At 38.7% G+C, this 13,107-nt stretch overlaps 1 protein-coding gene across 3 annotated transcripts in view; it reads right to left on the bottom strand.

Moving 5' to 3' along the window:
* Nucleotides 1–13,107, bottom strand: part of MYO16 (myosin XVI) — a 468,341-nt gene that overhangs the window by 302,116 nt on the left and 153,118 nt on the right. For all 3 annotated transcript variants that reach the window (XM_089693597.1, XM_089693596.1, XM_089693595.1), the window contains exon 2: nt 4,552–4,815. In XM_089693597.1, the coding sequence (XP_089549723.1) occupies nt 4,552–4,777 (226 nt within the window). In that variant the 5' untranslated portion in view covers nt 4,778–4,815. The remainder of the gene's footprint in view (nt 1–4,551; nt 4,816–13,107) is intronic.

Below are 13,107 nucleotides of genomic sequence, written 5' to 3' on the forward strand. Positions count from 1 at the left end.
CACCTGTGCGCTTTTTATTTTTCACGCTATAAACAAAAAAATGTCAAAAATTTTGAAGAAAAACAATATTTTCTACTTTCAGCTATAAAAAATATATAGTAAACTCAAAGTTGGTTATAAATTTAGGCCAAAATGTATTCTGCTACATGTTTTTGATAAAAAAAATCCCAATAAGTGTATATTGATTGCTTTGTGTGAAAGTTATAGCGTCTACAAACTATGGTATAAATACTGCAATTTACGCCATTTTTCTGCTATACAGTGCTGTGCTAGTTTAACGGACAATTGCGCGGTCATACAATATGGTACATAAATGAAATTTACATCCTTTTTTTCCCCACAAATTGAGCTTTCTTTCGGTGGTATTTGATCGCCTGTGCAGTTTTTATTTTTTGCGCTATAAAAAAAAAGTCTGACAATTTTGAGGAAAAAAAACAATATTTTGGACTTTTTGCTATAAAACATGTCCAGTAAAAAAAAAAATGTAAAAATCAAATTTAGTCATAAATTTCTGCCAAAATGCATTCTGCGACATGTCTTTGCTAAAAAAAAAACCCAATACGTGTAAATTAATTGGTTTACGTGAAAGTTATAGCATTTACAAATGGCGGGAAAGATACTGGGATTTTTAGTTTTTTTTATACTAATAATGGTGGCGATCAGCGAATTATGGCGGCGATCAGGGACTTATGGCAGCGACCAGCGACTTATGGCAGGACTGCAGCGGACATTCTGACATTGGGGGCTACTGACTTGGGGTCACTGACATCCCCAAAAACACTAATACAGTGATCAGTGCAAAAAAAAAAAACTGACACTGTACTAATGGCAATGGGGAGGAAGGGGTTAACTTTATTTTGCAGGGAAGGGTTATAGGAGTGAGGGGAGTGTTTTACTATGGGGCGGGGGGGTGTACTGGGCGGGACAAGGCTGATGGAGAAAGAGAAACTGTTCTTTCTCGATCAGCTCATCCTCGAGCTGACAGGGAAGTGACAGACAGCAGAGCTACTGCAGCTGTGCTCTCTGTCACTGTTTGCTGCCGATCACCGGGACATAGCCGCTAAGGAGCGGCTGTGACCCGGTGACTGACATCTGCGGCGGTGATCCGCGGGACAGATACGGCAGCGGCGCGCCTCGCGCGCGCCCCCTATTTGTTTACAAAACACACGTTTTAAAACATGGTTTTGCCTGTGAGTGCTGCCCTGCCACCGTATATGTACAGTGGCAGGGCGGCAAGTGGTTAATCAATACAATTTTTGTCCGATAATACAATAACAATACAGTACATCACTTCCGGATTTTTTTTCTGTCATACAAGAATTTTTGCAACATTAGTAACCTCTTCATTTTCGATATGAGACTAGCATGCAAAAAAACGGACGATCACACGTCCAATATTCTCATCAAGTGTACAAGGCTTTACTCCCCCTTGCCCTCTTCCCTTCCTTATCTCACTAACAATCCAAGTTTAATTACCATTGCCATGTATGTTACTGTTTTCTTTTTTTGCATTTTTTTCTCAGAGATGGTCTTACTTAACATTTTGCTAAAACTTTGTGTATTAGTATTGCTTGGACCTTCAAGAAGGGGACACACCAAAGAGGCTTGTCCTGAAAAAGTGGATGTTAATGAAAATACCAAAAAGTATCACAGAAAGTAGTCAATTGTTCTTGGCAAAAAAGAGTGCTTAAAGAAATAAGAATCTGCCAATGTTGTCCTCCTTTTGAAAATGCTAGTTGTCTGTCTATGTTTGTGTTCTGTAATTTTACTGCCCCAGAGAAGTGTGCAGATCAGGTAAGTCAGAAATAAATTCAAGCATTTGATCTGCATACTACTGTACAGTAGTCACAGTCCGATAGCTCAGAAATCAATGCAGCCATTGGATCTGCAGGACTTCCATGGAACTAGTTATTACGGAAGGGTAGGTCAGATAAGTTAGTCTCCATTCTCTCGGTACACATTGTCATTAATAATGCAGTCAAAGGTTATTCCCTACAAAACACCAAATTCATAATTACAGATACAATGCTTACAGCTACATGCCAGTGTACTCTTCTTATAATACACAGGAATGTAATGTGTTTCTGCATACTTTAGACAGAAATTAGTAGTAGCATGCAAATCAAATTGATGGAAAATTACCTAAACGGGGATGGATAAATAGGTTGTCCACTTTGCATGGGAATTTCCTCCAGAGCTTAGTGAATGTGGTACAATTTCACTTTGAAAAGAATACCAATTCATGTGCAGGGAAAATAAAAAAAAACATGTTTTTGCTTGCACATGAGATGGAAGTCAGCAGAGCTTCATCTGATTCACTAAGCTCTGGGAAAAATCCCCTTGCAAGGTGAACAGTCTATTTGCATTAATCAAAAAGGAAGTATCCCCATGTCCCTCTAAAGAGGAGAAATAGGAATCTTGAAGGAGTTAGAATAAAAATAAAAGCCTATTTTTATTTTCCAGATTAAAAAGTATATCATCATATAAAAACATTAAATACCAGCTACAGATACAGTATAAAAGTTCATTTAATTAGATGAGCACGAAAATGAATAACAGATAGATCGACGTGTTTCGCCCAAGAAGAGCTCGGGATCCACTTAATTTTTTAATCTTTGTGATATCGCAGCTGAAAAACAATACACTTAATAAATTGTTACATGATAAAAGAACAGTTGTTACATACCATATTTATACCATTATTTAATAAACATCTATTAGGTTTCCAAAATGAACAAAGTAAGGAAGAGGGGGCGGGAAAAAAAACATGAAAAAAATAGCTCTCCTGTTGGGATTATATGTTGAATCCCAATATCTGAAAAGTGTGGCATACATTTGTATTCAGCCCCCTTTACTCTGACACCCCTAAATAAAATCTAATTAAATCAATTGCCTTCAGAAGTCATTTAATTAATAAATAGAGTCCACCTGTGTGTAGTGGAATCTCAGTATAAATACAGCTGTTCTGTGAAGCCCTCAGAGGTTTGTTAGAGAACATTGTGCAGTTTGCGAGAAGACATGTGGGGGACACAGCAAACATGTGGAATAAGGTGCTCTGGTCAGATGAGACCAAAATTTAACTTTTTGGTCTGAAAGCAAAATGCTATGTGTGGCGGAAAACTAACACTGCACATCACCCTGAACACACCATCCCCACCGTAAAATGTGGTGGTGGCAGCATCATGTTGTGGGGATGCTTTTCTTCAGCAGGGACAGGGAAGCTGGTCAGAGTTGATGAGAAGATGGATGGAGCCAAATACAGGGTAATCTTAGAAAAAAAGCTGCAAAAGACTTGAGACTAGGGCGGAGGTTCACTTTCCAGCAGGACAACAACCTTAAACATAAAGCCAGAGCTACAATGGAATGGTTTAGATCAAAGCATATTTATGTGTTAGAATGGCCCAGTCAAAGTCTAGACCTAAATCCAATTGAGAATCAGTGGCAGGACTTCAAAATTGCTGATCACAGATGCTATCCATCCAATCTGATAGAGCTTGAGCTATTTTGCAAAGAAGAATGGGCAAAATAAAAATGTCACTCTCTAGATATGCAAAGCTGGTAGAGATATACCCAAAAAGACTTGCAACTGTAATTGCAGCGAAAGGTGTTTCTACAAAGTATTGACTCGGGGGCTGAATACAAATGCACACCACACTTTTCAGATATTTATTTGTAAAAAATGTTGAAAACCATTTATCATTTTCCTTCTACTTCATAATCATGTGCCACGCTGTGTTGGTCTATCACATACAATCCCAATAAAATACACTTATGTTTTTGGTTTTAACATGACAAAATGTGGAAAATTTCAAGGGGTCTGAATACTCTTTCAAGGCACTGTGTATATATATATATATATATATATATATATACATACACATATACAGTATATATAGATTTTATTTTTCTGTGCCAATAAACTATATTGCATATATTATTTGACACATTTTATTCTGACTGGCAATTTCCTTTAATAAACAGTTTTGCTTAAAGTGGAGTTCCGCTTTAATGCTTTGTCCCCCCGCTCCCCATTAAGGATTGGCACCTTTGAGGAGCGAATTTGACAGGTACCCGCTCCCGCTTCCACTGCGATCACGCCTAGGCGTTCGGAAGCGGAAGTTGTCCTCCCCTCTCCCTGCCCATAGTCTTCTGGGACATGTGACAGGTCCCAGAAGACTACGGGGCCATTCACATAGCGCAGCGCTTCTTGCGCATGCATAGTGGGCACCCGGCTGTGAAGCCGCTAGCTGTCACAGCCAGGTGCCCACACTAAAGATGCTGGCGCCAGGGAGGGAAGATGGCCGGTGAAACCAGCGGTGGTGAGGACACCGCTGGACCAAGGGACAGTTAAGTGGCTGTATTTTAAAAGTCAGAAGCTACAGTTTTTAATGAGTACACTTAAACCCCCCCCCCAAAAAAAACAAAACAAAACAAAAAATTCATGATGACAGTGATATAGTATATCACAAACCAGAAGGCTCAAGATCATATGCTGAATGCATCAAGACAAATCCAGTTAGTTCATTACAGCCTATATTTTATGACTCTTACCTTCTTTATCATCATGGTGGATTATTGCATCTTGTATCTTGTCAGAAAAATGGAAATTAACTTTGTAGTTTTTTCTTTGCTTACTTTTTCTCCTGTATGCATCTTGTTTTTGCAGAGCCTTTTCTCTCTCATAGTAAGCTTTGATTTGGTCACAGCGCATACGCCTCACCAGACGCTGGCGCTGGCCCAAAGGAAGAGACTCCAGCAAGCACTGGTCAATTTCCATGTCATGTGATCGAAAAACATTACAAAGCTGGAAACAACCTATAAGACAGAAAGAAAAACAAAATTATTTTCTAGATTGATTGAAGCTCAGAAAGAGTTATACTTGATATACTATCCATCAGTAACAATAACTCTTCAACATTTTAATGGAATATTAATGACATTTAAACAATTTTCACAATTGTGTTTGCATGACTTTTGGGGCATGGTGTATTGATTACTTGGTATGATCTTAGGCCTACATTTTGTATATTAAAAGTGCTTTTCCTGGTTATTTAAACATGTCATATCTGCAATGCAGCAACACAAATGGATCTTCCCAATCATTTAGAAATGTTACATTTTACTTGCAGTGCGAGCACTGAGAGCTGATTCACTCATGTGCATGTGAATTTAAACTCAGGTTTCACAACTAATTGATACTGTAGTTATTCAGTGGTTCATGTCAGGTTTACATCAGGTTCAGGACAGGATTAGCTCTCAAGATTATCCTGTTCACAGATATGCGCTTTAGAAACAGTTCCCATAGAAGTCAATAGCCTGTAATCCACTCCTGAATCAGACTGCACTGCTCAGAAATCGGACATGACTCTTTTTCAAACTGCACTGAATCTGCACCGCCAGTGCACCGGACATATGTAAACAGGCACAATAGGATGCAATGTTATTTCAAATGGCATGCGGTTTGGATGCGGCTCAAACTGCATCCAATCTGCATATATGTGAACCAGCACTGAGCTTTTCAATGATAAAACTGCTGTTGGTATATAGAAGGGTCAGAAGCAGAAGAAATATTTTAATGATTATGGAAAATATCTAGAGAGGTTGAAAAGAACATATCAAATATGTAATGCAAATGTTTTCTGGTGTGAAGGTATGTTAACAGGAATTTGCTTTCTAATGTGATCAGATAACTCCGTAGAAATAGGAAGAGATAGCCAGTGGCTTGGATGAATTGAGCTAAGGCTGCTTTTACCTGCTATCTACTCGGATCAGGCAAGGTGTAAGGTGGTTGGACTATCTCTTCCTATTTCTACAGCGTGTTTTGGGTCTGGATGAACCTTTCCCCAGCCTGTACCCTCACTAGTCAGCAGCATCCAATTCATTGGACCTTGTTAGCCAGAGCAGAGGCCACTAAGCATTTATTGTGGGTCACAGTGATTGGATAATTGAAGTGTTCACACAATTTATTAAGTGAATATTCTCTACTCCCTTAGTAAAATAGCACAGCTGTCTACCACAAAGGTCTTGCTCAGCATTTTAAATCTACGGTAAAATAATGAATGGGATCAATTAAACAGTTCTCGGAGGTGTAGTCTTCCTGCTTAATGTCCCCATTTTCCTTTTGGCATTTACTGTATCTCATGCATTTAATGTCTTACTATTATTATTATTATACAGAATTTTCATAGCGCCAACAGTTTGCTCAGCACTTTACAATATAAATAAATAAATAAAGGGAGACAATACAGCAACGATACCGTTCAATACAAGAGGGTTAGGAGGGCCCTGCCCCTTGGAGGCTACAATCTTACAAGATACATCCATAGTTTCTGATATTCTCATCTTCTGAAGGATCCTGTGTCTGAGGGTGAACAATTGTGTGTTACTGTGTTCACTGATTCAAGAACAATCATTTCCTATGAACCAATGCTGCCTCACCTGGGCATGGGGGAAAGGTAACACAGCAGAGAATCGTATAAGAAGGAAACACAGTTTCTATAAGAATCTGTGAGAAGCATAGTATAGCTGGCCTCACATAACTTAGGTTAAAGTAAATCTATACTTACTACCTGTCTAGGAAAGCAAAATGGCAACTACATTTCACCCCCACCTCCAGAAATACATAAAGCCTGGCACCACCCTCATGTGTGGGGAATAGGGGGGGTGTACAGATGGTCCAAAAAAAAGAAGGTCAGATTTTCTAGGAACCTGAAGTGGTGAACCAATTGGGAGTATTGGAGTTATTTGCCTAGTCTGGTTTACTTTCCATGTCTATCATAATGCTACAATGCAGTAATGAAATTTTAATAACTATGTGAAAAGATAATGGCCAATAAAAGACTAAAAAATACAAACTATATGATTAAGCCTACTTAGTAACAAATAAAGAATGACCTTTCAGCTTATTAGCACACTAGCAATTGCCCTACTTAGAGAGTAGTCACTTCTGCTCTAATGATATTTTCAGCTGCTACTGAGGAACTGATTAGTCATCACATGGTGATGCATAGCTGGAACCATGACCAATTATTTCATAAAGGTCTTTAACATCCACATTTCTACCGACAATGAACTCAAACTAATTGTTCCTACTATGGTAAATATTCCATAAATATTATGTTTTCCAAATTTGCTATATCAATTTAAATGTTTATTGACTAGTATTAACCAGTAAAATTGCATAATTGATCAATATATTTTAATTCATATGCACCTTATATGTTCACAATATTGAATGAAAAAAAAAGAAGGCATACAATGATAAAACTCAATTTCTGCACAATATGCAGTGCAATGTGGACATTTTTAACTGCAACAATAAACTTTTATATATGTGTCTTCTATTTTTTTTCCTGGATGACTTCATTGAGCTTGATACAAATTTTTACCTGTGCTCACACTGTAATATAGTTGACTATATAAACTGAACTTTTCAGGCGAAATGTATATTATACTAGAATCAGGATGAACGTTCAGCTAATATATCATTAGAAATTACAAACTGCCAAACTCAACCTTGAAACTAATCATATAAAAGCTAAATTGATAACAAATAGATTAAAATGCATTGGGCTTAAATCTTACAGTACTGTACACCTGTCATGGGAGAAATAGTTTGACCTTCCATTCAAAAAATGATAGCTGACATCAAGCTGGTGCTTTGGCTTTAAAAGTTTCTAAATCAAGGACCCAGAACCAACATAAAGATGTCTGACTTTCCCATGATTTTTTTTTCTTGCTGCATGCTTGTTTTGGTTCTGGGACTCAATATGTAGAAGCCAAACACACCTCGGCATTTGCAGAACAATATAAGCAATGCCATCATTAGGTGCAAGGACAGAAAACCATACACAGTATGTAGTGTTTATATGTTTATATTGGAGTTTATTTTTTTTTTGTTTCAGATAATAACTATATATATATATATATATATATATATATATATATATACACAATAACAAACAACAAAATGACTGTGCCTAATTTCTCACATGGGGAAATTTATGAACAGCCCAGCCAGTAAAGTTTATTGACGGTCCACTGAGAATGTACAGTTAGAGCACCATAGTAAGGCTGATTTATGGAGAAATATTCAATTATCCAATAATAATATTTGTTTCATCTGCACATAATTGGAGCACACAGCATGACAGGCACACAGCAGGGGGTACACATTGGGTATCCGGGCAGCAGGTAGCAAAGGATGTGGACAGGAGAGAGTGATCAGTGCGGTGGGGTGAAATTAGTGGAGCAGATCCCCCTGCAACATCTGAAAGCTGTTTTCTCCCTTTCTTCCCCCCCCCCAATAGATTTCAGCTGCTGCAGGGGAATTTGTTCTAGTAATTTTACCCCACACCAGGGGCGGACTGACCATTTGGAAACTCGGGCACTGCCCGAGGGCCGAGGGCCGAGGGCCAAGGGTCAGTAGGGGGCCCCATGAGATGCCCCTGGTACCTTTTTCATAGGCTTTTTTGAGTTTGGGCAAGGACACAGGGGCCCCATGATCCCCTATTGCCCGGGGGCGCCATGAGTTGTCAGTCCGCCCCTGTCCCCCACTGGGCTGATCAATCCCTCCTGTCCACATCCTTTTTCCCCTGCTGCCCGGGCCCCCCTGTTGAACTAATGAGGCCCAAGTGTTGTACAGGAGGACCAGTGGTACCCACTTATCGGTGGCCCTGCACAGACCACACACTGCTCTCACTAGCAAACCCTGGTAACTTCTAGGGTCAGTATAAACAATCAATACTTTACCACCAGTCACCAGTACCTGAAATCTAGCTGGCTGGACACACTCAGGCAAATTCAGATCTCACAAATACTTGTGAGATCTGGTGACACTTCTGAGATTGTGTGCCAAAAGCTTACACAGTCACCTTTCCTACTGCCCAAACATACATCAGTCACACATATCCCTGTCTATTGATGAGAGTTGTCCCTTCCTATGTCAAATAAAATATTCACACACACTGGCACTAATCTGCATGCAATCAGATTGTCCATCTCCTCAGCAACTGCTGCAATTACATGAAACGGGAAGGTACAGACAAACAGTGCAAACTCACCCAGATTTGCAATGACATACCGCCAAACTTTCAAGCAATAGCTATACAATATATCTACACTCACACATCAAATGCTTTCTTTTTAAAATCCAGCTGATTATTTTTTTATATGTAATGTCCCTAGGTTGGCAATGCATAGTAAAGGTATAGAAAGTTAAAAAAAAGAAGTCTCAGAAAACTGAGACTTAGAAGCAAACCGTATTAAAAGTAAAATGGATAAACTGAAAGAAAAAACTACTTCTCCTGCTTCTGTAGTTGGGTAGAAAATATAGACACACACATTACTGGGGCCCATTAGGTATGATGCAAAGTTAATGTCATATCTAAATTTTTCTACCATACAGCTCAAAGAAGAGTTGATACCTATTCAGACTATCCAACTGGAGGGAAGGGGCTTGCTGTTGCATGTTCTCTCATTCGCCCAGATAGAATCGTTTTCTACTAACAAGGTCCAAAACTTCATAAATGTTTCCTGGTAGAAGTTATGTATCCAAAAGTGAGAGTAATAGTTCCAGTTGTCCAGTTATACTCCAACTCTATGCCTACCAGAAGTACCATAAACCAGAAGTACCATAAAAAGACCAAAATATCAATATCATCCTCATGTCTTATGATTATGCACTACACAGAATGGGAATTTTACCATTTTAACCACATTTTTTGAAGATTGTATTACACACATCTGTTGCAGGTGCTAAATGAGACTTTCCACTTAGGTATTTATTTATTTTTTAAAAATTCCTTACAAATGTCTCAAGCATTTGCACAGTCATCACAAAAAATCCAGCAGGGATCAGCTGACAGATATTCTGCTGAGCAAGCGGATCGCAGGAGGAGTCTGTCTCCCGTGAAAGGGGACTAAAGCACTAGGTAATTAGTTGAGAATGCCGCCTGCAAAACAAATGTATTCTCCCCAGTGAAGTGAAGTTTATCTGGGAAATGGAGGAAAGGGACAGTATTTGTGAAAGAAACTTAGCTTGCGCCTTCTCTAGAAAGTTGAAAAGATCCTGTACACTGTACAATAGGGAATGGAGTAGGGAGAGAGCCCTATTTCCTGGATCTACTTGAAATATGAGTGAAAATATTGGGTGACCCCTCATTTGAAAATTCCACCATCCTTTTTACCTATGTCTATATATATACATATATATATATATATATACAGTACATATTTATTATACATTCACATATCAGTCCCAAGGAGCTTGCAATCTATGCAGGGGCAACACAGTGGCTAAATGGTTAGCACTTCCACCTGGCAATACTAGGGTCGTTGGTTTAAATCCCAACCACGGCATCACCTGTCTGGAGTTTGCATGTTGTCTCTGTGCCTGTGTGGGTTTCCTCCAGGTACTCTGGTTTCCTCCCACACTCCAAAGACATTTTGGTAGGTTAATTGGATCCTGTCTAAATTGGCCCTAGTATGTGTATATGTATGTATGAATGTAAGTTAGGGACCTTAGATTGTATGCCCCTTGAGGGTTAGGGACTGATGTGAATGTACTAATATATATATATATAAATATGTAAAGTGCTGCGTAAATTGATGGCGCTATATAAGTACCTATAATAAATAAATAAAGTCCCTAACTCTCTTTCATACATGCACATTCTAGGGTCAATTCAGATAGGAATCAATTAACCTACCAGCATGTCTTTGGAGTATGGGAGGAAACTGGAGTACTTGGGGGAAACCCATGTGGGCACAGGGAGAACATGCAAACTCCAGGCAGATTATATTGATAATGTAAGTTTATTCTTTCCAAGGCATGGTAAACTCTGATCCTCACAACTATAGACTAGTCAAACATAATTATTGATACTGTAGTTTGGATTGGAAATTGACCAACTAAAGAAGTCAATCTCTGTTCCCCTCTTGAATAAAGGAAAGAAAGGGTAGATCTTCACAGTTCACAATTCTTTATTACACCTACTTTTCTCTTGTGTTTTTAAATAAGTAATTGGGGATTTACAAATTGTCATCCCTATCATTTATGTTCATAAGTTAACACATAGGCAATGCTGTAATAGTACATTTTCTAATACTTAAAGTAGTTGTAAACCTTGGAAATGATACATGAACAAAGCATATCCTTCTATAGTGTATACTGTTGAGCACTACATAAATTCAAGGCACTGGATAAGTATCTGTAATAAATAGACAATAAATAAATATTTTAAGGACAATTTGCATGTAATTGAAAGCCATAAAACACCCTACTTTTTTTTCAATGAGCCTTATTAGTTTCAAATGAAGCAGTACAATGGATGCAGTGGTTGTATCCAACGTTTCATGAAAAAATTCAACAATCACCAACATAAACAATAAGGCAGTATGATAGGTATACATGTTGGACAGACATACTCATTTGACATGGTCGTGGCTCTGCTAACCAGTAAAGACCAGCACTTTGGAATAAGGCTGAATGTATAGTCATACATTGTCTGTCGTTATCTACTGTATTCCATAATTCTTAACATTGTGGTGCACTACTGTTCACCCCATCACCAAAGTAGTCTGAGACATCAGACCCTGCAAAAAATAATGAGTTTTGGAAAAGGAGAGAGAGAGGTAGAAAAAAAGAGAAATTAGCAGGAAAAAAAAAAAGGGGGAACATGTTGCAAGTATCATCTAGAACACGAGTGTCAAACTGGTGGCCCTCCAGCTGTTGCCAAACTACAAGTCCCATAAGGCATTGCAACATTGCCAGTTACAAGCATGACTCCCAAAGGCATGATGGGACTTGTAGTTTTGCAACAGCTGGAGGGCCGCCAGTTTGACACCCCTGATCTAGAAAATACTTTAACATTTTTTCTACCAGAGGCACCTTAAAAAACATTTTTATGCATTCTATAAATCCACTTGGACCAGTCCGCTGGTTCTACAACATACCATAATAAACTGTGTGATAGCTTACTGGGTAAATCAACTAACTGGGTATATAGAGCTGAAATGCTTCCCCTAGAGCCTGGGTAATACACACCAGTATTCAAAGACTGTTATACCAGATACAATATCCATGCCATTTTTCAGTAGGCACTGTAACTAGAGATGAGCCAAACACACCTGCATTCAGTTTGAGCAGGGATCAGCGAACATCAGTAAATTTCGGGTGCTGAATCCGAACCCCATTCATGTCAATTGGATTTGCATGTAAAAAATCAGTTCTGGCTATTTTATAGACTAATAGGCAAAGGATTGCCAAACAAATGGCATGGGGGGGCTGGGCACTGCATTGTGGGGCATGTAAGAAATCAGAAGACATTTTTATAAAACTCTGTTTTGTAAGAAGCAGCAATTTTGTTAATGCTTAAAGTGAAAAATTCAAAATTAAAAACTCATTTAAATAACATTTGTGGAGTATGCTTTGATCCTGCCTGTGATGTAGTGCATCTGTACAATGTATCCAACCTACTACAACAACGATAACATTTACAAAGAAAACGTGTGCTTAAATTGCCAGCAAATGATGACTCTGCTGTTTTCTTTGTAAACAAAGTGGCCTGGGATTCCATTCATCCATACCAAAAAAACAAAACAAAAACAGAGTGAGGGTTAACCCATAATTCATACCAGGCCCTGGTAAATAAAAAAAAACATGGGGTCTACCCCAAAAATCCATTCCAGACCCTTATCCAAGTATGCAGCCTAGCAGTCCAGGAAAGGGGGGATGAGCATGAGCCTCAACATGGGGTGGTCTAATTCCTACAACCCTGGCTTAATAGTCGAGTATAAAGCAATGTAATGGTTCAAGTACAGCTGTACTCTGTTAGAGATATTTAGTTTAGGCTCCTTGATGATAGACATGTCTTAACCTGTCATATCCCCCACTGCTTCACTCTTTTTCCCTTACCTTTTATCCCCCTCACTTCCTTTCTATCCATATCTCCCTCCACTTTTTTTCTTTCCCCTATGTTCTTCTTACTTCCCTTTCTGTGCCTACTCCTCTTCTCTTTATCAACTTTAAATTTAAACTCTCTTTGTTTCTTTATCTGGTAGTATTGCACCACCTCTTTGGACCTTTTATTCCCCTTTTTTCTTCCC

Source organism: Staurois parvus, unplaced genomic scaffold (genome assembly GCF_062004578.1).
Source record: "Staurois parvus isolate SC_StPar_1 unplaced genomic scaffold, SC_StPar_1.0 ptg000634l, whole genome shotgun sequence".
Taxonomy (NCBI): Eukaryota; Metazoa; Chordata; class Amphibia; order Anura; family Ranidae; genus Staurois; species Staurois parvus.